At 33.8% G+C, this 27,596-nt stretch overlaps 1 protein-coding gene across 3 annotated transcripts; it reads right to left on the bottom strand.

The window, feature by feature from the left end:
- Positions 1-279: 279 nt before the first annotated feature.
- LOC149806783 (ERI1 exoribonuclease 3-like) lies at positions 280-26,449 on the bottom strand. Of its 3 annotated transcripts, none has more exons than XM_089957544.1 (7): positions 26,109-26,449; positions 19,073-19,189; positions 12,568-12,627; positions 6,738-6,829; positions 2,927-2,999; positions 1,742-1,838; positions 280-678 (listed from the first exon to the last, which is right to left on the bottom strand). In XM_089957544.1, the coding sequence occupies exons 1-7, from the start codon at positions 26,220-26,222 to the stop codon at positions 596-598; spliced, it is 636 nt and encodes a 211-aa protein (XP_089813670.1). In that variant the 5' UTR covers positions 26,223-26,449; the 3' UTR covers positions 280-595. The 3 variants fall into 3 exon arrangements, with proteins under 3 accessions (XP_089813670.1, XP_089813680.1, XP_089813661.1); XM_089957554.1 differs by lacking the exon at positions 26,109-26,449 and adding an exon at positions 25,971-26,066; XM_089957535.1 differs by lacking the exon at positions 26,109-26,449 and adding an exon at positions 24,377-25,417.
- Positions 26,450-27,596: the final 1,147 nt, after the last annotated feature.

Below are 27,596 nucleotides of genomic sequence, written 5' to 3'. Positions count from 1 at the left end.
AGAGAAGTATCCAAATGAGGAACACTCTCGTTAATGTGGCCATTAAAAATAACTTTAATCAAGAGTAAGAGATGTGAGGTAAAGAATTATAGCTACTACTGCCAAAAATTATACAATTTGAAGAATTTAAACAAATATTTATCAAATATAGGTAATTAGTAAGAAATAAACTTCAATAATAAATTCATAATTGGTAAATTGTTCAGTTTACCTGTTTATCTTTAAAACACCAATTTTTGTTTTAATTATCCAATAAAGATAATTTTTGAAAGAACTGTGTAGTATATTATCATTCCGTAAACTTTATTCAATATTTTGTACAAAATCATAAGAACTCTGTATTCAATTATTCATTGCTTACATCAGAGATCCTTTAATATCACAAAATAACTTCACTACATAATTTTCCATTGCAAGATTTTCAAACTAATTGATAATCCATTCAAATAATCACTAGCACTCCATTGGTATCCATGACAGTAATTATTTTGCATCCTGAACACATATATCACCGTTGAAAGGAACAGGCAAATCATTTGGACTGCACGGTAGCTAAATGTCTTTCACAGAAATGTCACAAAGTCTATGGTTTTGTTCAGGTGGCTGATCCAGTTATCTTGAAAACATAACCTCTGCGTAGCATAGCAGTCAAAATGTTTGCAATGTTCTTGCAGTCATCTGTAGATTAAAAAAACATTTGGGAAAGAATAAGAAATGGATAAATATTTTACTGTTATGTAATTCTGGAAATACAGATTTTAATGTATTTCAAAGGTGTGCAAAAAAGCTCGAGTCATGTCATTTTTAATAGAAATTGAATACTTATAACTAAATATGTAGTACTTTACAAAGATCTGCATAGATAAATCCAGAGATTTGGGGAGGGTCATTCAGGAGCAGAAGAAAACATGTCCGAGTTTCATCTCATTATGCCCCAATCCAAAAAAATTCAAAAATTAAATTTACTCATGCATTTCTTTTCCTGCTGCCCAAGAGCTGTGGTGTCGCAATGGTTAGCACGTTGTAGATTCAAATCCAGACAAGACCAGCTTTGACTGGCCAGTGTGGTGTATTTCTGGACACTTTATTTCTACTACTGCAGCATTTAATAGTTTTTAAAGTGTGCTGTTAAATGCCAATCAATCAATCAATCAGTCAAATGATAGACCCAAGCCACATCTCCAATCAATGGGTCCCTTAACAATGTGAGGTAACTATGTTACAATGATAATAATAACGTTGGGAGCCATTTCATGACCAGCACCATTTTGAAACTACCAGGTGCTGTTTAGAAATAGCACTGGGCAATTTTACAACCAAGTGATGGTCTTGAAATGGCAATGCCATGAAGACTATCAACATTCTTTTTAAAAATGGTAATAATTTCACAGTATGTCAGTAAAATGGAAATAAAGAATATAGTAAATATATCCACAGAAAGCCAATCTGAATTTAAACAAGCTTTACTTGTACATAGTGGATCTGTCTTTGTACTTATAAAAGTTTATGTTCTGTGGCTTTGGAATTCCTGGTTCTCTTACTCTTAGTAGCTTGTCAGATTTTTTTAAAAATACATTTCACACTAAGGAGAGTTATCGTTGGCATTGACATGATGCAAATGATGTTTTTCACTTTAAGAAATATGAAACATTGTGACCTTGTACCACTGCCAATCAGATTTCCCATTTAGGAAATTTCAATTGTAATCCAATTTCCCAGAAAGCCCAACTGGTGTAATTACCAATTCCACTGTGATGCCTGCCCTGATGGGGTATACTAAGTTGGGATAACATTTCCTGCATCCCTCTGGGAAACGTCCCAGTTAAGCTAGCAAAAGCCTGAAATAGAATACAGTATGCAATAAAAAAAATTTCTACAGAACAGAATTTGAAAATGAGAGATTTCCACTAGCAATGAATTATCTGAACTACTATTTTACTACACAGACAATAAAATTATTTTAGCTCGACTGGTCACAGTCCAAATTATCAAATTAACTCAAGCTTAAGGTTCCATCATATATGGGCTGTTCCAGTAAAGTATACTTGGGACCCAATTAGGACACTTTTAATGTGAGGTACCCACCCATGTATACAATTTAATTTTTTAAAATCATTTTAGTATGAACTCTTTGTCAACAAAGTACCCTGGCATATAATTTTTAAAAAATGCCTTCCCTGGGTACCATGTATGTTTAAATGGAACAGCCCTAATACATGTTTTATGGACTTTGCATCATTAAATTATGTGAAGGTTACGCTACAGTGTGGGAAACTATATTTCAAGCATCAAGTGGTAAAACAACTCATTCTTGACAAGAATTATACGCTCCCAAAAGCTCAAATATTGGTATAGGGTGGTGAAGGTGATGGGGAAAACAAATGAACCTGAATCAAACTGAATGTGTTGTTGTTGGCAAAGTTTACAAACTGGTAACAAAATCTGAACAGAGAAGAACAATTTTAGAAATTTAACTTTTTGAAGAAGAAAATTGTCAGTGGCAAATTTCTAAAAAGAAATGCCATTATAACTCCCAAACTGCAGTTAATCCTGTTAATCTGACTTTTTAGTCTGACTATTACAATGATATCATGCAATGACAGGAAAACAACTTAATTTTGGTCATTTAAAAATATTCTTCCCTAGTCTGAAAGCTGGCTTAAGCTGATGATTATTTTTAACTGAATGAACTGAATTATGTTATGGAGACTTAGTTGTACTGGTTGTTGCACTGGTGGACCAGTTCTGGTCCCAGTAGACTGGCTCTGAAAGGTTTCTTTAATATGTGGAGAGAATACATACAAATACCATTTTTTCAATTTAAACAATATAATTTTTTAATTTCAAATAAAATATACATCTGCTCTAGATGGCCTTTAAAATGGTATGTTTGTCTTACTGTCGGCAGAATCAGATGTATGCTTACCTGTTTAATATTGATCCACTTCTTAAAGTAGCCTGTGACAGGTAGACGCAAGTAATCACACTGGCTTGGTAACCTGAGAAAAAGTTTTTGTAAGTATAAATTCTTGAAATTCTCACAATAAACCAGTCATTTTTAATCACTACCCTGGCACTCATCATTAGTTTATGTGCAACACCTTGCATACCAAATCTCTAACTTTGCTAAAATATAGAGCTCAAACTGATGAACGTGGAAGTTTGCTGTAATATGTAATATAAGCAAACAACAGAGGGTAACATGAGTTCCAGAAAAGAAAAGCCAAGAATCCAAGATAAATCCACTCACTGTACACTTCATAAGTTATGTTATATACAATTTTAAGTAAGATATCTTTTAAAGATTTTAAGAGATATGTAATTGATGTTTTTTTAGTTTGCTGATATGCTCTCTCTCTCTCTCTCTCTCTCTCTCTCTCTTTCAATCTCACCAATCTCTCTTTCAATCTCACCAACTAAGTGAAGTAGACAATTTAATTTTCTGTTGAAGAAGTTCGGGTATGCATTGTTGACAGAATTTCTGGAACACGGAATTTGTTGAATAAAATACAAAATAAAAGACCTTATTTTACCCAACTTTTTCTCATTGAAATGCAAGCATGCAAATGTCTTTTCATTTTTTTTGCTTGCATTTCAATCAGAAATCTGTAATATTTACCCTCTCTGATTAAGAACAGAATCTTATATGATAATTTGGGATACTTCATATAATCCAGAAATATTTGATTTAATGTTTTAAAAAAAGGGGGAAAAAGTGGAGAAGAAGAAACAACAAATATTCACATAACTATGTGATAACATTAGAATGACGATGAGATTATACAATGGCTATGATATTTATATCATATTTCTAAACTTAGTTGGATAGTATTGTCAAATTACAAATGTAATGCAAATTTTAAAATGGCACACAACTGCTTCTTTCTACATCAGTTAATTTTTAATGGTGTTTTGGTAAACATAGCTAATGTAATATTTTCTTATGCTGTTGCATGAAACATTTATGTACTTCAAACAGCCTGTCATGTTTTAGTTATCAATATTGAATGTTTGCAAGGTCTGGAATTTCTTTGGAACCAGGATATATTTCTCAAAAAAAAAAATTAATTAATTGGGAAATTAATGGATATCCCTTGAAATACATAGCTTACTGATTGCTTGTCATTCAGTCAGTTACCTAAAGAAACCAGCTTTGTTCCTTTTGAATTCATAAGAGCTTTCGTTATCAAGGAAAGAACTGGGGTCTTGATACCTCCTGAAGAGTGAGGTAGAGTTTGTTGAATCAACTGTTACTCCATCATTAAGTAACTTCTTATACAATGGCACTGATTTAGTTGATGAACTGTTACTCCAATGTAGAAGATTCAATTAATATAACCATTTGGAGAGGAAATGCAGAGTGCATTGCATTATAATGGTATTATTTCAAAACATTTTATAATAATACTGATAAAGCAATGCAGTCAATATTCCTTCCATTCAATGATTGATTGATTGATTGATTGATTCAATTTTTAATGGCACATCAGCACTGCAAGGCTATTCAGCGCCAAACAAAATGTTATATGTATAATCTTTTAAAAATTATAAAAGTCTCATATCAACTAGCAATATAAAAACAAATAGTTGAAATTAAGACGGTTGTATGGTAACGATGCAAAATAAAGCTTCCCGATCAACGGGGGATGTAAATGTTGTATGTTAATGAAAAATGATGAAAAGGTATTAAAAAGGTACAGCATATATAATGCATAAAACTGCACAAGGTGATAGCATACAAGTTAGAGCTTAGAGTAAAGATTCACTGCTTTCAGGAACTCAATAATACGAGTGATGTTTATAGTATTAAAAAGTTCCTTCATGTCATGCACAGTGTAATACTGATCGCATGTAGGTTGCAGGTCAAAACACTCTATCATAAAGTGCTTGACAGTGAATAGTTCATTGCAAGAAACGCACTCTGGTGGGTCTTCACCTTTTAGTATGTGGGAGTGGGTGATATAAGTATGACCAATTCAGATTCTTGCAATGACTACCTCCTCCCTACGCATGGTTCTGTAGGAAGGAGTCCATTCTCCTAGAGCTGGCTTGATTGCATGAAGTTTGGTATTCAATGCATCATTCCATGATGCCTGCCACTTCTGATGTAAGGACTTTCTAACACTAGGTTTAAAATCAGTGTACGGTATTTTAAAATCAGATGGCTCTTGAGTAAGGGCCATTTTAGCAGCACGATCCGCTTTTTCATTACCTTTAATACCAATATGGCTAGATAACCAATAGTATGTTATATTGTGGAAGACACTCGTCTCTGTATTTTTGACGAGTATATTTTTCAATAATGGATTCTCAAGTTTTCTATTGTGTAGTGACTGAAGTACTGATAGTGAGTCAGAGAAGATGATGCTGTTTAAAATACATTTGTTTTCTATATGTTGCAGAGCATGGTCTATAGCTCTGATTTTGGCTGAAAAAATTGACGTTCCATCTGGTAAGCGAACTTGGGTTGTGTGATTTCCACAAACGAAGGCTGCAGCAGCTTTTTCCTCATCCTTTGATCCATTGGTATAAGTTCTTGTGTAGTTTTTAAATTCGGTGAAAAGTTCTTGATAACAGTTGTGGAAGACAGAAGGGTTTGTCTCAGATTTTTATCCATTGTGTAGCGTAAAAAGTACTTTTGGTTGTTTAAGTAGCCAGAGTGGTGTTTCGGAGATGGACGTTTTCTGAATTTTAGAAAGATCAATTTTTGTAATGTCAAGGCTGGATGATATTCTAATGCCAAAGGAAGGTATGGCGTTTGGTCTATTTTTGTATAAGGTTTTGTATTTGGGTTGAAAAACAGCCAAAAAGGCAGGATTCAGAGGGTTTGATTTTAATTTGAGAGCATACTGTGCGGAAAGCATTTCTCTACGATGCAATAACGGTGGTTCATTCGCTTCAGCCAGCAGGCTTTCACACGGGGATGTTTTAAATGCTCCCAGAGCCAGTCTTATTCCCTGATGATGTATTGGATCAAGCATCCTTCCATTCAAAATGTAAAAAGAAGAACCGTGAACATTTCATAAGTCACTTTTACTACCCTAGTAATAGAGGTCAAGTTTAAATCAGTCATTCCCTGGAAGGAAATAATTATGCTCTGTAGATCAGAAAACAGTAATAAATTTATTTCAATCAAACTGGAGAATATGTAGTGAACATTTTTTAAAAACTTCTTGTCTTTGTTTTTACATATTATTTCAGAGTCAATTTAATGAATATTTCAAAGTGATTATATGTCAGCTGAAGCAGTTAAAATGTGACTTACCATATTTGCCAGCTTATAAGTTGAGTCCAACTGCAAACAACATAGACCCTGATCTGCTGCCACATAATGAGCTAGAAGATTAAGTCTATGTTGTTTATTCTACTGATTACTTCTAAAGAAATGCATAGACCCAAATTTGCAAGTGCATTATGCAACAGCAGAGCTGGGTCTGTGCAGCTTTGACATTACTTATGAGTGAGCATATACAGTAGTTGTTTAATTGGTCTGAAAATGCAACTGTTTCTTTGACGGTTATTATCTAACATGTTTAGCATATTATTGCCTACACAGGTCATGTACTCAATTCGGTTGGATGCATTGATACTTCAGCACAAGTCAAACTGTTCTTAATTTTTGGGATTTATTTGATGATTACAATAATAATCATATTGATGGTGGTATTGGCAATATCAATATTTATCATTGGTTTACAGGATTTGTTTAAAAAGAAGTTTTATTTTATTTAAATTACATTTTCTTGAGATCCCAGTCTCCACAGGTCACAAAAGCAAAAGATGCATCCGGTTTTAACAGTCCTTCATCATGCATCCACTTGTCAAACATCTACAAAATACAAATATGTGTACATCTAGTTTTGACAGTCCTTCGTATGGCAACCACTTATAAAAAAATCTACAAAAGTCAAAAACATGGAGGATATCTAAGTTTTTTATTTTTTTAGATATATGTAAATATTTCACAAGCGAAGTGGAAACATTGTATTTTGTCACTAGTGGTGAAGTCACATGTGACAAAACAAAATGTTGCCACTTCACAAGGTAAAATAATTCCAAATATCTTTTATCTTTTTCAAGGCAAAAGCTGTCAATTTGGTCTGTTCCATTCTGTACCAACGCAATTAACAACTGCATTACTATGCTGATAAAAAGAAGTTCCTAAATTTTACAATAAGTTTGGGACAGTAATGTTTTACAAACATAACTTCATTTTTAATGGATAACCCTTTGCCATCCTCAAGATCAACAAGATTTTTAAGGCAGTCCAAAAGTCCATAACAACAAGTCTGTGAGATTTGCTTAATCACTATTTAGCTTTTTCACATCCACCTGACATACCTCTGGTACGTATTTAGTTTCAAAACATACACCAAATGAGTTGAAGCTACAAGTCCCTTACCAATCCACCCCTCAATCCCAGAATGTTCATACTCTGTCTTTTAGTATGCCTGATGCTCCTTTCTGCATGTTATAAGGGGTGTCTTTTAGTATTCCTGATACAACTTCTAATATGTTGTAATATTTTGTCTTTTAGCATGCCTGATGCCTGAAGATTATGGCTTTAAAATGATCTTTATCACATACAGGATAAAGTCAATATAAATTTCAAGGCTCCCTTGTCCCATGAACAAACTACTTGCTATTTTTGGTAATGACAGATGGTCCTGGAATTAATAGGAAACAAATATGGACAAGTACAACATGGCAGACATATAACAATTATTAAAAAAGTCATTGTGATTGAAACAGCTGACCTTCTAATACCCTCTGTGAGTGATTTGGATAACATAGCTTTAACAATTTAAGTCGTATTACTACAATGTCTGCAGTGTGGCAGTTTGTAGTGATGTCAAGCACTGACGCATCATGTCACAGACATATGGCACCATGCCCCTCTCTGTTATATTATCCTGACACCAGGTCAACCAGTCCTAGCACTAACCTCTTAAAGCTGAGCACCAAGCGAGGAAGCTGCTAGTATCATTTTTATAAGTCTTTTGTACGACTCAACTGGGGTTCAAACCTGCAAACTCTCACATCCAAGGCCTACCACTTAGGGCATTGGAACAGTCATAACACCGTCTCTGGGACTGTCAGGGTTGAAGCCAATGGAATATGTTTACCTGAGGCCCAAAGTTTAAGTTTGTTTCACTAATTATTTGCAATACAGAGATTCATCACACAAGGGAATCTGACCTATCTGTAGCTTTCATAAATGTCTTTAAGCTTTCTATTGTACTGCATTTATCAGTGTACAATGCACACTCAAATGTGAACAGCATGGACCCTGAATGGCCCTCACATAATGAACCAACAGTGCAGGGTCAAGATTGTTATTCTCAAGTAGAATGAACAGTGTGGACCTGCAAGAATAATATGTAACAGTTAATTTGGGTTTACAACATTTGCAGCTGAAATCATATTATAGAGTCAAACTGGTACCAATATATATAAAAACCATTCTAGGAACCATACAAATGTGGTCTTTACTGAAAGGTGGTCTTCAAATATCTGTAGAGTCATATAAGAGAACTGGAAAGAAAGACAGACACAGACAGACATATATACATACTGAAAAATAAAAAGAGACTGACAGGCAGACAGATAGATAAAGACTGATAAATAAATAAAGACTAACACAGACAGATAGATAAAGACAGGCTGGCAAGAAGAAAGAAGATTATGGTTTTAAAATGATCTTAGTCACATATGGGTTAAAGATAGTCCTACAATGTAAGATGTATTACATGTTATTTATGTTGCAGTGCTATGACCAAAACATAAATATCAAGGACAAGGTCCTACATTGTAGGACTAGGGACAAAGTCAATATAAATCTCACCCTTACAATTGCCAGTCACTATACACTGATGGTCCAGAATAACAAAAGCTAATGGTCTCAGGTCATGTTAGCAGATGGTCACTATATGCATGCAAATTTGGACAAGTGCTTGCTATATGCATAGACCTGCCCTGAATTTCAGCAATATCACAAATGTAACCAATCATGTGCCTTAAATCTAGACTTAAGACTTGCATTGGTAACACTGAGCCAAGGTATGACTGTATCAAAGTTAGAGTAAACAGTATGGTAGGTCTTTAAAGACTGTCTAATGTGTTGTCTCTAATGCTTTGTGCACTATTCATTATATTTTTTCTAATGCTAAAAAATAATTGTATAATATTACCTGTACTCTTCTTAATTACCTAAAATCTGCTAACCACCCTGCAGCAACAAATACATACAAAAAATCAGAGTGAAACATTACTGACATCATGGTGCATGGTGAGTTACTCATTCCAACAGAATTTTGGATAACTTCTCAGTTTTGCAAGAATTAAGCCCACAATTATCTACTATGTGTATTAATGCTTCAACAGTGAAAACTTACAGTGACCTACTTGAGCAATGTGTATAAAAAAAATGTGTGTGTGTGTATATATATATATATATATATATATATATATATATATATATATATATATATATATATATATATATATATATATATATATATATATATATATATACACCGTGTCTGGTAATTCTGAACATTGGGTAATTATGTGCAACAATACATCATTTATGTAAACATTGGATCATGTGTCGTTTTGGGTTGAAAATTCAATTTGCATCAAGAAAGACGATCATCCTTTAATTAAAAATAAGTTATATTCATAAAATGTTCACAAATACCCCACATTTCTACTACAACTGCATATGAAAATGTGATTTCTAAAATGTCAACATGAAGACCCACTCCATGACCTTCTTCAGCTTGTAACCCAGAAAAACATATTTAATATTTATCTTTTAGAATCATACAAATAAATACATTATTTAAAAGATGGAAATGTTTACCTTAGAACAATACTGCATCTTAATCCACGTTTCTAATTTTGCAGGTTGTCCCATACATATTTTATTATCTGCTATAACATGTCAACTTGCCACCAGAACAGGATTCTCAAAAAATTCCCTGGCATATAGCCTGTTTCAAAATTCTTTAGTAATTGTTTTTCCCCATAAATGAGATGTTGTAAACACATTACATCCTATTCATTGTTGTTTCTCTTCCACATAATAGAGGGGCCCCGAGTGGCCAAGTGGTCTAAAGCGCTCTCCATTACGGATCACTGCCATCTCACCTATGTCTGCGTGGGTTCGAGTCTAGGATTCGGCCAATGTGGGTATGTGAGAAAGCTTGCCAGTAGCTTCTCATGGGTCGGTGGTTCTTCCCGGGATTTTCCCGGGTTCTTCCTCCACCATTAATACTGGCGCCATGCATAGCCTATCGTGTGCTGAAAAATGGCGTTAAACCCCATAACAACAAAAACAAATCCACATAATAGCTTATTTTGATAAAATGTTGAACTTTTTCTAATATTTTTTATTAGATTGGTATAGTTTGCTTAATATCTCTCGCTATTTAGTGGATTGTTACCACTGCATTTTGTAAAACCAGCAATAAACCTGACCTAATTACTTGACAGAAACACTGACAGAAATAGTCCAAAGTAATGTATTTAATTTCCATGGCCCAATGAATTTACTTTACATCTTTTCAAAGCTATGCGCAGAATAGGTCAACATACTGAGAGTCATGAAAACACTGGGGTGGTATCCCATGTGTCCAAAATTAATATTATTTTGAACAGAATATTTTGGTGACAATTGCCTCTTTTTAAATATATATACACACCTACCTCTCCCTTGATAACAAGCACACATTGGGGTCCAACAACATAGATCACACTGTAAGCGAGGTTGCAGTTACCAAAGGACCTCCAAGAAAGTAAGAAATGATGACAATCCCAGCTAGACATCGAGAAAACAGCTGGGGTGGGGGGGGGTACTGGGCAGTTTAATGACCAATTACTTGCTTTATAACCATGTTGAGAATAATCGTCAATAAAGCACTTCTTCTAACAAAGTTGTTAATTACTCTGTATAAATTACATTTATTTGTAAGCTGCCCAACATCTTAAAGATCATTAACATTATTCCAACTGGTTTCAACAACCTTCCTGTGTACACAAAAACATTTGTGTGTTATGTCACTGCTTAGTGTTGTTGTTGATCAGTCTGGTTCCCTACTTGGTGTGTGATAACTAAGTGCAAAGCAGGGAGTCACAAGCAGGAAACCAGACTAACTGTTGATACATCACCAAACAAGACACATTTTTTAAAAAACTAGCTACATTAATTTCATGAAATAATCATCTATGTCAAAACTCAATTTTTTTATTGTTCAAATACTAAAATACTGATACCATCATTTCCTTGTAAGTAATAGTGAAACTTCTCATCCTTATGAAAATCTCTAACAAAGTTCTTTATTTTACGAAGTAGTCATTTCACTTGGATGCTTTGCTATCTTTAATCACATTTATAATTGAGAAGGTTAATTTAAGGTAGATTAAATATATTATGTGCACAATAAAATTTAAAATATTTGATTGATCAATTGAAATCGTTCACCCAACATGCAACCTGCTAAACCTTAAGTATGTGGGATTTGCATGCCTTGTAACTTTTGTTTTATTCCACCCCTTTTATTTGATACAAAAGATGATATTAACATGATAATACAAAGGAGGTACAATGGGGTAAGGATTTAATTCAGTGCAGCAATAGAACAAATACTTCCAAGGTCAGATTTCAAAACACAGTTGTAACTTAATTAGGTTCTAAGAGAAACACTCACCAACAACATTTTACGTTTAAATACAAGAGGACACGTTACATTTATGATGATTACACTTAAACCGAACTAACAAATAGAACTAGAACACAAATTTCACTTGGTAATAAATTTATTTAATTGGTATTTATTTATTAAACTACAGCCTACACAAGATGTGACATTTTCATTGTTCAAAATTTTTTTGACTATCGTTATTTATGGTGTACTAAGAATGTCATTTGGAAAGAAAATGTAACAAAATATATAACTTCTTATTTAAAGCTGATAATTTTATACTGTTAATTAAAATTTCCAGGTCCTATCTGCTGTTTACGATGATAAAACAAGCTCAACAAAATTTCAGTTTCTTCAAGTTCAACAAATAGGGATAAAGTTTTGGTATTTTCTCGTTTTACAAAATGGGATCCATACCTGACCCTGCATTAATAAGTGCGTTCGCAAGTATCAAGGAAGTGGTATATATATATATATATATATATATATATATATATATATATATATATATATATATATATATATGGAGGGAGTTGTTGTCATTGTTGTTATAGGATTTAATGCCATTTTTCAGCACAAGATGGGCTATAAATAGCGACCAGTGTAAATGATGGAGGAAGAACCTGGAAACAACCACCGATCCACGACCCACAAGAAGCTACCAGCAAGCTTTCTCACATACCCACATTGGCCAAGCCCAAGACTCGAACCCATGCAGACAGAGGTGAGATGGCAGTGATCCATAACAGTGAGTGCGTTAGATCACTCGGCCACTCAGGGCCCCCAAAGAGAAAGAGAGAGAGATTAAAAAGAAAGATGGTAAGAAAAGTGACTTTTGTTACTGTAACTGCATGTAACTTACCTTCAATACTTCAGTGATGTGTGGCCTTCCATCAACCATATCCTGCGCAATACCTGTCAGCTAAAATATATATTTAATTATCAAGAATTATTTTCTATATACATAATTTTGCTGGTATGAACTTGTATAACAATTCTGCCCAAGTCCATCAGCAACTGATGATGGTGGGATATTTTAAAATTATTTTACTCAGAGCTTTTGACCTGTACAGCCAACTCTTGACATCTTAAATTTTTGCATGGTTCTGTACTGAAGTATCATGTTTGAGATCTCTGGGAGAAACTACTGTCCCAAGATAGATGAAATGTACAAATACATCAGGGTAGAAATTACTCCAAAAGTAGGGATGCCCACCAGACAACCATAATGCAAAAAAATGTCCAACTAAAAAAAATCTATAATTCCAATTTAATTACTTGTACCAATTATTAGATTTCACAACTGAGCTTTTGCAAATTAAAAGTAAAAGTGTCAAAATTGCAATACTTTATTTGTTTTGATTTTGGCACAGATACATTTTTTAAACCATTTGTATCAAAACTGGTTATCAGGGTGGGCTTTTGATGTAAACATTAGGTTGCCCAACCTTAATTTTAAGTTGCCCCAAGCTACTGGGCAATGGATTTTTCTACCTCTGTATCTTTTAGTACATGATATGTTAAATTCTCAAGTTCCAATTGGCTTACTATAGGGATTTATGTTAGTACAGCATGCATTTCCCCAAGACAATGGAATACTGCACTTGACTCTAGATGCTTCCCAATAAGGTCACTAGCAGATGATATTCTGCCCATTTTACCAAGATGATGGGCAACCTAGCAGTTTCTATATGCGACCACCAAAATAGACCATTTTTAACAAGGCACACTGAAGCAAAATCAGCTTATAAATTACAAATATAGATTCTAACAGAAACTTGATTTGAATTCTGTTTATGCATGTATTTTTTGCAAAAGTATCTCAAGATTCAATAAATTTATTTCAACTTCCAAACACTATATGAACTCAGTGGTAAATCTGCCAGCAAATATGGCTGCTGCAGATGTCCCTTAGGAACTATCTTTAGGAATTACACCTCTTCCAGTTGGCACCATTGCCATCTGCTAATGTTATATGACATCTGATGACATCATTGTGATTTACTATTACATGTATAATTTTTTATTATTTCTCCTTTGTTAACTGTCTTCCTTCGGTGTTGTCTGGTTTAGTATAAGAGAAGAGTTCCCTTGGGAAAATGCAGAATAGTATATTTCCAAACTAGTAGTCACATGGCAGTAGAGGTGATGAAGTGCATTACAGCAAATGGTGATTTCTTATGAACAAGCAATGCTGAAGCTATACTTTGTTTGAAAAATGTGCCCACTACTAACTCCTGAGTATTTTAACTCATATTCCCTAAGATTCACAAGGGTGAATAGCGCTAACAACAATCACAATTTAATAATTCAACATCAAGAACTGAAATTAAAAAGAGTACTGAAAAAACATGTTATATTCCCATGCTGTGAAAACTGTGAAACCACTTTCTTCTGTATTTCACAGTGATATTGACCTTTGGATCCCGAAATCAATAGGCTACTTCCTTACCACAAGCACAAGTAATCTACAAAGTTTGGCCCAGAGATGTTATGTAGAACAAATGTTAATGTGAAGAAACCATTTTTTAGTTACCTTGACCTGTTACCTTTCATCCCCAAAATTGAAAAGGTTCTTTCTTATGCCAAGGTAAAACCATTCACAAAGTTTGGTAACCATAGATGATGGAAAACACAAGATACTGTGCAGAAGCCATGTTCCTTCATTCAGTGACCATAAATCTTTACCTTTGTCAACCCAAAGTCAAATGGGTTATTTCTCACCAAAGTGCAAGCCATCGACATAGTTTGGTATTGTGCAGAAACTGTTTTACTTTTTTCAATCAGTGATCTTGACCTTTTACATTTCTGACTGCAAGATCAATAGGTTTTTCCTTACCCCAGGTGTAACCCATCCACAAAGTTAAGCAACTACAGATGGTCAACAATTCAAGATGTTTTACAGAAACCATTGTTTCTTGCAAGTCCCAGTGACCCCAACCTGAGATTTTTATCTGTAATTTAAAGTTTCTTCCTTGCTCCAAGTCAAACCATCCACAAAGTTTGGTAGCTATAAATGGAGGACAACTCAAATATGTATGAAAATAAAATTGGTAACCAACATTATAAAATAAATATGTGCTGCCAATTACTGGACATATTAGAATGCAATTGGTTTTAACTATTGTTTAAATTCACATACAATCACAAATTAGATATTTGCGTTTCTTTTAAATTTGATGCAGTATTTGGAGAAGACAACACAAGACAAACTTGTGATACAAGACTGAATCTAAATCATCAAGACATTAATCGTATTTTTTTTTAATACATCATACAGCCTAGTGACCGAAAAAGCAGCATTCAATTATGAGATTATTTATTCACACCTCTATAAAATGGCTTCATTGGACAGATGACTCATGTACAAACAATTTACCAATACACAAAAATTAACACATTGTGCATCCCTTGTCAATTATCAAATTGAAATTTCCCACACTGTATGATGTTTTCAGAGGTAGGTTTACAATAAATTTGCAAGAATAGTTCCAAGAATGTCTCAATTATCTGAAACTCAGAGGTGTCTGGCTTATGTAGTTTTACACAAACAAGCTCTTAACAGAAATCTGTTCGAAACCAATATGTTCATTTTATAGAGAATTCTGGATTGGAGATGGTCCAGTTTTCACAAGTTTCTCTTTACTTCACTATACAGTATTGTCACTATAAGATGGTATACTATGGGGCTCCCTATGGTATACTCTGTGGCTCCTGATGGTATATTCTGGGGCTCCAATGGACAGTGTTATATTAAGGGTACAATGTATTTCTCACTAAAAAGTTGAAAAAATGTTTTTTACCCACTATGTAATGGAATCAGTTTAGAGAATATTCTGGCTCTGATATCCTAAAACCAAATCATTACTTGTATGTTCTACACTGTTTATTTATTCTAGATTTTCAGTCCGATGATGACGTAGGTTGCTGACAATCAATCTCAGCCAAGCATCATTAATAACAAGCTGGCTGTAAAACCTGGTTAAAATACAATAACAATTATGGAGTTATTGTATAGAAATGAAAGTGGGTGGGTCTGACAATCAAAGGCTATAACTGTGCCAAACAATGCAGATTACTGACAATCAAACTCAGCCAAGATCTCACAAAAATCAAGCTGCTTACCAAATATGGTTGCAATCCAATAATACTTATAGGACTTTTTTTGTATAAACAGAAGAGGATAAGTCTAACACAAGCTATAATTCCACAAAACAATGACACTGAACTCTGACAAAAAAAATCACCCAAGGCATCTTGAAGCTCAAACTGATACCGAATTTGGTTGAAATCCATTAATAACTACAGGTATTACAGAGAAGGCATGAAACTGAGTCAGTCCAAATAAGGGGAATTAACTCTGCTAAATGAGGATGCAGAATACTGACAAATGAACTCAGTCAAGGACTCATTAATATCAGGCAGCATACCAAATATGGTTCAGATCCAACAATAATCAAGGGATTTATTGTGTGGATAATAAAGTGGGTTGGTCTGACCACTGGGCTATAACTCACCTAATAATGCCATATAAGCCTGACAACTAAACAAGTTCTCATCAATATCAACCTACATAACAAATTTGATTGAAATTCAATAATAATTGAGGAAGTTATTGTTTGGAAACAAACACTGGTGGGTCTGACAAGCACGGACTATTACTCTACTAAACAATGACACATAATGCTTTCAATGACAGAATAACGTCAGTGACAATGCTGTCAGTGACACAGAATGCTGTCAGTGACACAGAATACTGTTGACTGATCTCCGCCAAGATCTCATCAATATCTAGCTGAATTATATTTAAAAACTAGGCTGACCCCTAACAATAATTAAGAACTTTTGTGTGGAAATGAAAAGTGGGTTGGATGGAATAATGGAAGGACATACAAACAGGTCCAATTTATCCCACCCACAAAATGGGTTTAAAGCAGAACTATTTCAACTATATTGTAATAATATCAAAGGCATTATCTTGTAATAAGTATTGCTTAGCTCTCTTGACCACACCCATAACCTTGACCTTTGACGTGGAGAAGGGTGGGGGGAGTGCCACAAACTTCAGCAATTTTTAATATTCCTCTATAACTGTGGGCCAAGTATAGCAAAATCTTATGCTATTCAAATAAGCATGACAAGACAAAATCATCAGAGGAATCTTTAAATAAAAGTCTAACTGCCAACAGGAAACAACTAGACTGCAAGAAAAAAGACACTGTCACAAAATACATTTTGTCACCACCACCATTTCAACAAAATTCCTGTTAGACATGATGAAAGCAAACAATTTTATAAACACTTCATCACCTCTATGCAAATTGATGTCAACTTTTATAAACACTTCAGTACCTCTATGCAAAATGATGTCAACTTTTATAAATGCTTCATTACCTCTATGTAAAATGATGTCAACTTTTATAAATGCTTCATTACCTCTATGTAAAATGATGTCAACTTTTATAAATGCTTCATTACCTCTATGTAAAATGATGTCAACTTTTATAAATGCTTCATTACCTCTGTGTAAAATTATGTCAACTTTTATAAACACTTCATTACCTCTATGTAAAATTATGTCAACGTTTATAAATGCTTCATTACCTCTGTGTAAAATTATGTCAACTTTTATAAACACTTCATTACCTCTATGTAAAATTATGTCAACTTTTATAAATGCTTCATTACCTCTGTGTAAAATTATGTCAACTTTTATAAACACTTCATTACCTCTATGTAAAATTATGTCAACTTTTATAAACACTTCATTACCTCTATGTAAAATTATGTCAACTTTTATAAACACTTCATTACCTCTATGTAAAATTATGTCAACTTTTATAAACACTTCATTACCTCTATGTAAAATGATGTCAACTTTTATAAATGCTTCATTACCTCTGTGTAAAATTATGTCAACTTTTATAAACACTTCATTACCTCTATGTAAAATTATGTCAACTTTTATAAACACTTCATTACCTCTATGTAAAATTATGTAACAAATACAGAAGGTGGTGAATATGATACATATCATGCATACAGCATGACAAATTCAAATATTTATTCATGAATATTCAGTAAAGAAAAACAAGAACACACCCCATTCCCCAAAAATACATAAGTTTTTCATTTAAAGTTAGTTGACACGTGGGTTACTCAGTGTCTTGGTTACTAGTCTTAGTAACATAAAAGAAGTTCAAATAAGAATATTCTTCTTTAAAAAGACAAGCATATCAACATGCTCTGGTTTGAGATATGCCCTTTGGGCAGTTCAAATGTCTCCAGCAGTACTGAATGCTCTCTCACTTTGGACACGATTTTAAATATATTTTATCAGATTTTAAGCTTGAATGTTTTTTAGCAAATTTAATCAATAGACCCAGGTTTCTAATCTAAAATTGTTACTGAAAGCATTTACAAATATAAGACCCATAAAGGTTCGCCTTTATAGGCAGTATATATTGACAACAACAAGAATAAAAGTTATACTAAATATTATATAGTACTAAATACTTGATAATATGTCTACATAACTTGCAGATAGTTTTGGCTTCTTTCATTACAGAATTATCGTCTTCTTTGTACCTTGGAAATCCAAAGTATTTCCATACAGCTGATTTATATTTAGCTGAAGGCCCTCAAAATTCAACTTCAGCTGACATTTTTGCAGGAATTGTTTTTTATTGTTGTAAAATGCGTGTTTGGAGAATGAAATTAACTTGAATTTTCATCAATAATTGCACAGCTATTGAATACTAATAAAATTATCATTAAAAAACAGTAAACAACTTTAACTAATAATTTATTAAAGTAATTTATTGTCACAATAAGAATATGAGACTGAGTTTTACAACTTCGAATTAAACAACTTGATGTAGTATGTTTATAGTGCAACTGAAACAACAAACTACGCTTTAAATCAATGAAATGTCAACTGTATTTTGAAATATGGTTAGTACTGGACAACTGGGTACACATCAAGATTTATGTTAAACTATTTATATTCAAAAATATTCAAATAACAGTACTGCGAATACCAAATACAATATGAATATGGGACATTTTCGATTCACCAAATATTCAAGTGTATTGTTATACCTCAAATATCAACTTATTATAAAAACTCCATTACCTCTATGCAAAATGATGTCAACTTTTACAAAACACTTCATTATCTCCATGCAAAATGATGTCAACTTTTAAACACTTCATTATCTCCATGCAAAATGATGTCCACTTTCATAAACACTTCATTACCTTTATGCAAAATTATATCACTACCTCTATGAAAAAAAGATGTAAACTTCTGTAAACACTTCATTACTTCAGCAAAATGATGTCAATTTTTATAAACATGCCATTACCTCAATGCAAAATGGTGTCAACTTCTTGTGTACATCTGGCTCTACATAATGGTGGAAAATGGATTCAGTCTCCAAAGTTTTGGAATTAACCTTCAAAACTGGAAATTCTATGATTTCCTGAAATGAGAAAAGATAACCATGACAACATAAGCATATGCTGTCAGATCTAACTGAAACTGAAACATCAAAAAATATTCCATTATTTATTACCAATCAAAATGAGAAATGTACGTTTGTGTTATCTGCATTAAGAACACAACTTTATTGATAAATATAACAAAAATACATTTGCAAAATTCAATTAAAAACCAATACATAAAGTGTTCTCATTCTTATTTTTAAAAATACCGATAATATCCACTCTTTTATTTGAATAACTTTATTACATTCTAAATAAATGGCTATGACCAGGGTCCATTCTATGATGTGCAATTTTGATACATATATTCACACACACTTCCCAACATCACGCCAAACGTTCATATGAATGTACAGTAACTGCACGTATTATTTACAAATCCTTCCACTGTTCACATAATAACTCCTCATATTTGGAATATTCCCCAAACCCCATATTTGCTTCATAACCTGTACGAAATAATTAGGTGGATTCCACCTGGAACTTAAGCAGACTCCAGGCGGAATCTGCCTAAAATGTTAAAAATCTGGTTAATAGAAAGGCGGACATGGAAAATTTGAGAAATCAAAGAAGAATCCATCTAGAGTCTGTCTAACTCTAAGATGGACTTTTGTCAAATTCCTGCTATAAATACATCTTTAGGCATAATTTTGGACTTAGTTGATTTTCCACCCACCATCTAGGAGGAATTAGGAACTTAGTCACTGACATCTATTATATGAAAGGAGGAATCTGGACTTAGTTTATTTTCTAACCAACATCTCGGCGGAATGAAGAACTTAGTCATTTACATCAGACTTAAATAAGGCATAATTAGGACTTGGCTTTTGTGTGTCTGTAAAGTTAAATGACTGAAAATATAGTGATATTTTGTGATTGTAATATCACTGACAGTTCAATAAAAATATCAATAAGATATAATAACATTTATTGTTTCTTGTACAATTTGAATGATTTTCAGCAGCATTTATATTTCCTGTTTCTGATAGCTGTAATTTTATTGTTTATTTTGGGCGCAATTTATAACTTCTTTTCACAGCTTTCCATGTTAAATTTCTTTTTCAAATTTGTTGTTGTTGTTGTATTTTTGTTTAACTTCAATTGGATTTAACTGCCCTCGAACAAGTTTTCATTTTGTTTTCCGTTTTAAAACATAATTTCGCTTTTCTCCTGACCTGAATTTCCTCGATATGGACCCATTTTTTAATATCGTCTCCGAAACTTTTTTTTTAAATAATGCTCCATCCGGTCCGATTCCACAACAAGCTTTCAAATAAGTATTTGTTCCGTTTATTGTTGAACAGATGATCGTTGTGTAAAGCTTTCTGATTGGTCAAAACATTTTAATTGACCAATGAATCGTCGCGTAACAGAAACTGATGGGAAAGAGCATGTTTGCTAAATATGGCGATTCGAATTTTCGAGCGGGACGAGAGATTGAATAACCATTTGAAAAATGTGCGGCAATGAGAATACCCTGAACGCAAATTTGATTGGAACATAATTGATGAATCTGTATGAAAATTGAACACCAGGACAAGCATTTTGCATTTTGTGCCATAAAGAGCTTTACAGTAGCGGCTAACGTGCTAAATAAGACGAGGAATTGAATCAGGATGATTTCGAAGTTATACAACTCCAAACTGATTAACTTTAAGGAGGGACAACGTGTAGATCACTGGTGGGAATTGTTGCCAGATATCCATGTCTATCAAAGATAGTCATATCTTTGCGGAATTTTCTTGGCTGAAAAGTAGAATCTACTTTCAATCTCGTGAGGCATTATTGTGTATATTATCAAAATATTCTTGGTGTCTTGGAATTCACTGTAAAATAAGAGTAATTATAGCATGATAAACGTTTGTCGCGGCTGCTTATGGAACAAGGACTAATTCGAGAGACAACAACAGCATCATAGTTTGTGCAATCAAAAATCCAGTCTACAGTACAAGTGACATAAGGCAGGCTCCTAGCTTTTCTTCTTCTTATAATCAAATTGTCTCAAATGGATGCTTTTCTGTAATTTTGCATTATTTTCACGGCTGAATTTTTCAATGCAGATTAATATTTTATATATGTTTATGTGTTCACAGATGCCTGTGCATATGTTCCAGGCTTGATACTTGGATTTTTAAAACCACTTAATTATTTAGTGTCAGATATTTTATATCATGTTGTATATATAGTATATGTTGTACATCACAGAAGGCCTCAAGGTAGATTAGTTCTGTAACTAACTGAATTACCTTCTCTAAATAAAGTCATATATTATTATTATTATTATTTTTATTTTTATTAACTCCCATTTCTCTTGCCTTGGATGTCATATAATTACAACATCAGTATAATTGTTTTCATGCATACTTAAATATCACCTTGGTTAATAAAGTCCTGTTTAATTCATATCCATTATTTCTTTGAAACCTGCTGAAATGTCTGAAACACTAAAAAACTTAAATAAAGTACTATATAATGATCAAAATTTTAGTGAAATCTTACAAAAGTTTTAGTCAATTTTTTTGTGAAACCTCACATATATTTCAAAGAAATTTGAGTTAGACCTCAACATAATTTCAAAGAAAGTTTTGGTCAAAATATTTGTGAAATCTCACCAAACTTTAAAGTGAAATGAAAAATACTTAAGTGATGCCATGTTGGATTAGATTTTGTATGCAAGAAAGAAAATGGCATTGCCCCTTAGGACAAGAAAAACCTAAATCTTATTTGATAATGTCTGTCAAAATAAAATTAATGATCCATTTCAAAAATTACTGTGAATATTTATCATTGATTCCCAATAATGCCTAAAAATCATTAGGCAGTTTAATAGAAATCTGAAGTATATTTTTTATGGTTTAGGCAGAAATTGCTTAAAAAATCCATCTGAAATCCGCCTTGACATTTTCATTATTGGATGGGGTTTCTGCAGGTATTTCCATCTAATTAGGCAGAAGTAAAGATTCCGCCTAGTAACAGTAATTTGCGTATTTCGAGCTATATTCTACCCTGAATCTGCCTAAAAGTGATAATAAGGGGAATCTAGGCTAAATAAGCGGAATAAACAGATTCCGCCTAGTAGGCGGAATAAACAAATTCCACCTAGTAGGCGGATTAAACTAATTCCGCCTAGTAATACATTGTCTAATTTGCATATTTCAGGCTGTATTCCGCCCTGAACCCACCTAAAATTTGTAATAAGTGGAATCTAGGCTTTAAGTGAAATCTGCTTTAAATTCCACCTGGAATCAGTTAAAAGTCAGGGCGGAAGTTTTCATACAGGAAGGAAGGTTGAATTCCTGCACTCCATTCCTATCTGTTGGACAGTTCACTCTAATACAGGCATGGGAAACTTACTCCAGGGTACAGGCTAGACATATGAATAAGATGCAATGATACCTTACTGTTAGGCAGTTCACTCTAATACAGGCATGGGTAACTTATTCCAGGGTACAGGCTAGATAAATGAATAAGATGCAATGGTACCTTACTGTTGGGCAGTTCACTCTAATACAGGCATGGGTAACACTCCAGGGTACATGCTGGATAAATGATTTTTAAAGCCATACCCTATCATGTAAACTAACAAATAAAAAAAGGCCATGGGCCAGATCCAGCCAGTGGGCTGTATTTTGCCCACCCCTGCTCTAATACCATCAAATGGAATAGCCATAGATCCCACTATACAAGATGAATTTTTTCAAACTGCTTCCTAATTACGGTTCCAAGCTTACTATAATCCATTACAATGTGATTCAAATTAATATCCCTTCACTGTGTGGTTTTTGCATACAAAAATAACCCCAACTACATAGCCGTGCTTTGTATTGTCTTCTGACATTGATGGCCATGATGGAAAGTAACCATACAAGCTGCAAATTACTGTATGATGTTAGACTTATACCAAAATTCACAACCAATGATATAAATTATCTGGATTTACTTTTGTATCCAAATCTAATCCCTCTGTTTAATGATTCAGTTAATTGACTCTTTCTAAACACTTCATGTTAAACAGCAATATCACTCAGTTTGGACAACCACCAGCCAACAGATGAACTTCAATTCAAATTGCTGTTGCATATATTCAAACCATCTAACACTGAACTACCTTTATACAATCGTTCTCAGCTGGAATCAACATCAAAGATTCAATACATATTGGCTAATGTGATAAAACAAATTTGTCTACTGGTTTAATCTAGAAAACTCAAAAAACAAAATAGTCTGAGCTACAGTTTCTTATAAACTTTTCTGGTATTTTCTAATACCAGAAGAACATACACTATGTATATAATACAACTTTGTATGTATCTGGGGTATATTTATGCATACACCAGCACACAAATACATTTTTAATACCTATAATAAACTGTATAAATGAGATATTTGTGTTTCGGGTATCATGCAAATGGTTAAAAAAGAAGACATTCTAAATACTGAAATCTGAATAACATAAAGTTCTATAAAGCAAAAAAAAGAAGGAATGAAAAAAATGAAGATATTATATATGAATCAATAGTATAAATGAGTGTGTTAAAGATGCACACTGAACTATATACCAACAAGGCAGAGAAAATCCTACCAATCTACCGGTAATGCAACTTGTCAACTTTTCTGATATCTTTCTACAATATATAATATGTAAAGAGCAATTACTTACCATATTATGCATGTCAAAGGAATATATGGGTTTATTTGTGGTATATCTGGGTGTTTTGTACAACCCTATTTTTGCATAGTGTACATTATGCAGTGGGTTTGACAGTAACAGATCATTTTCTGTATAAATTATATTACTATAATTATTTATAAAGTTTGTGGACACACTATACACAATTGGAATGAAAACGATCTCTTACCTTCTGATGTAGAACTGCTCACTAAATAAAATTATAAGGAGAGCTATATCGATTCTAATCAGCCATGTTTTAAGGCATTATGGATTGCACTTGATAGTACCAGATCATATGTGTACAGATACAGGTCCACACTTACGAACAGTCTCAAAACAACTCATTTTAATTAAAGTGAGTGAGTCGGTTGAGTAGCACAACACACGGCTGAAAATGTTTTTTTAGTCATATCTCATTTTCACATAAGAACGGGGTTCTGTGGGTGGTCGAGTGGTCTAAAGTGCTTGCATTTACCAATCACTGACATCTCACCTCTTCCCACATGGGTTCAAGTCTCAGGCACAGCCAATGTGAGAGATTTAGCCAGCAGCTTCCCTTGAGTTGGTGGTTCTTGCCGGAGTTTTCCCAGGTTCTTCCTCCACCAGTTACACTGGCTGCCATGTATTGCCTAACTTGCACTGAGCAATGGCATTAAACCCAAAACAACAACAACAAATAAGAATGGCAGTAGACAGATCATGAAAAACAATTTAAAATACAACCTGAAAAAAACATTTTAAAAAACTGGCTACTATAATAGAATTATTCAAAAACTGTTAAATTATCCATAGTCTTCACCATTAAACAGGTTTTCAACAGAAAAATAACTTCAGCATTTCATCTCATTCAAGAGCTGCTGTAACATTAATCTCAATCAGCCCCCAAAATATGTGTTGATAATGATGGACTATTTGTGGGTCTGATGTTACCCTATTCATAAATTGTTATTAAACAGATCTGTCTGCAACATATCAATGTACATTTTAGGCCATAACCGGTATTTCTAATGACTCTTAAGCCACCACTGATTGATATGTCCTGTTCGCAATATGTTAAATTAACACAACACTATGTCATGTGGACATTTTTTTAATTTCATGGCTAGATATAAGTGTTACCAAATTCCTTTAAGTGTCTAAACTGCATGCTAAACAAGATGTTTAAGTTGCTAATTTCAAGCAACATAAAACAATTAATATCTCTTTGATTTGATTGGCCCAGTCGGCTGGCTTAAGTGTTTCAAGTTAATTGACAAAGATTACGTTACGTGCAATCAGAAGCAAGTCCGTAAGGGATTAAAGAGATCAAATGATTACGGTTAGATCACTATGCTCAGTTATCTAAGCACAAAACAGAGTTGGTTTGGCAAGAATGTTTAAAGTTTGTCAAGATATCTATGCATACATCATCTCCCAATTCTAAAACAGCAATATCTAAGCAGCCAAAATTTAAATCATGGATAGAAACTGAAATTTCAGTGGCTGTAATCATGTTCAATGGACATTATAAGCTGACATGATTTTAAAATCTGCTACAATGGCAAGAATGACATTACCCGTCATGCTGCATATAGCCAAACTAAATCTCCCTTTTACAATTTCATATCATTCTCAAATCCAGTCAAAATAAAGGTCTCCGACTCAGAGATCTGCACAAAAGTTCTCATACAAAATGGACAAAAACTACTCGCATGGTGACCCAAGCTTTGGGTTCCATTGGAACAACTAAGTGGTAAATATAGTCCAATTAAAAATTTCCCATTCTCATTGAAAATCCTCCCTTTTTCGAAGTCACAACTCCAGACCAAATTCATCAAATTTTTCCTCAACTAACTTTTCTGTTATGTCACGTGTGTTTGACCTGTGCAAGTTTTAAAACTTTTCTGTAATTCTCGAAGTATTTTGTGATTGTGGCTCAAGTTTCGCTCCACTATAAAGAACGCACTTTCGTTTTGTTTTGGGTTTTTTCATAAGTAGATTAGACTGGAAGCGCATTCGCGAATCGAACTTTTGTTAAGTTTTAGGTAAATCACTGCACATAGTTATCCTCGTAGATTTAGTATTTGACAATAAAAGAAGTGACAAACGTTAAAATGATCCGTTACTGTCGGTGCTCCTATATTGTTGCACCCACTGTACTTAGTGTATACAAATGTACAATGGTACATTATAATAAGTAAAGAGGGAAGTAAATTTTATGCTGTACAATGCTGGCACATTCAAACCTGAGGATTCATATTTTTTCTCTCATCACATGTTGCTTCGAAATCGAGCACAAGAAAATAATCAAACTGTTGTGGTTTAGGTGTAACAGATGAAGCCGGTGCTGATTTTGCCATCAATAGAACGTTCCTCAGTAACACACTATTTGATGAATAAACTGACGGTATATGATAGTGACAACAGTTTTTCAGTTTAGGTAAACTGAACCCGACCAAAACATCCTCGAAAAACTCTGCCAACTGTAATCATCGGGTCACTCTCAAAGCAATCAAAGAAAATGTATCGTACGTTAGCGCCAATGTTATACATGTCATAACATTTAGCAAGTGTAAAGTATGTTTCCGGTTTGGAAGGGTCCGGTCCATTTGAAACCACCCCAAACCTTATAAAACACTCCAAACCACTCACTCAAAACCCTCTCGTTATGTATATAAGGAACTAACAAAATTCTTCTTATTTATATAATTTACTGGAATTATCGGTAAAAGTGATATACAACAAATTTACACAGACGTCCAGGCATAAACATAAACATAGAAAGAAACTTCATAACAAAAAAGAACAAAACTACCATTCAGCTATTACAAACAAACAAGTGACTGTTTTCTTTCTTAGTGAATTATCTGTAGGAGGGGTAAATATTCACAGAGACAGAGAGTGAGGTGGGGTGGGGGTGGGGGTACGGCATGTATGAAGGCACGTATGTGACCAGACTAGCTAGCATCACAGGGGCTCGTATGGTTGCTTACAATTAACCCATCATACAGGTACTATATAATAACTACAGGTCAATTGTAACCAACGATAGGAGCCCATGTGGCTAGCATACGCAAGCACGCACGCACACACAGTCCTACAATGTAAGACATAGCACATGTTTTTGTTTTAGTGCTTTATCGGGTGATGTGTCTTAAGGTTTTGATTAATACAGACACACACACACACCAATGAAAATCTACTAAGACTTCATTACAAAAGAGAAATAATGGGGTACATTATCTTAGAGGACGAGGGGACTTCAGAAGGACAGGCGTGTTGACAGGATTGTTTTTGGATGAAACAGATGTATAAATTATAGGCAGACAGACATGTAGCAAATGAAAAATAAAAGAGACAGAAAGAAGAAGAGAAACAACTACATCGCTAGTTGTGAATGGGGGCACTTCAGTGACAATGAGAATTAGCATTACAAGACCACCCTGGGCCACTATTGCGACAACATTTGTAAAATCACCCTGGGCCAATATATCGACAAGACAAAAGGTTGGGTTTTGTATCAAGACAATATGAATGGAACAGGTGAAGTGACTTCACGGTACTGGAGATTGGTAAGAAGGTAGGGAGGGGCTGACCTCAGTTGGGCGGAACACTTGGAACAATGTTAGGCAGACAGAAATGCAGCAAATGAAGTCAGTCTCTCTCTCTCTCTCTCTCTGCAAGTGGCTGACCTGAATACGCGCTACCATTGGGAGAGACAAATATAGTAAAGA

This window comes from Sinohyriopsis cumingii, chromosome 1 (genome assembly GCF_028554795.1).
Source record: "Sinohyriopsis cumingii isolate HCF-2022 chromosome 1, ASM2855479v2, whole genome shotgun sequence".
NCBI lineage: Eukaryota > Metazoa > Mollusca > Bivalvia > Unionida > Unionidae > Sinohyriopsis > Sinohyriopsis cumingii.
This window is presented reverse-complemented; position numbering and strand designations above follow the sequence as displayed.

Coding starts and splice junctions, on each gene's coding strand:
- LOC149806783 (XM_089957535.1), bottom strand. CDS start 24,505: ATGGCAGCCAGTGTAACTGGTGGAGGAAGAACCTGGGAAAACTCCGGC. Junction 12,628..19,072: donor TGACACCATTTTGCATTGAG/GTAATGGCATGT, acceptor TATATATTTTAG/CTGACAGGTATTGCGCAGGA. Junction 679..1,741: donor CAGGCATCACAGTGGAATTG/GTAATTACACCA, acceptor TTTAATCTACAG/ATGACTGCAAGAACATTGCA.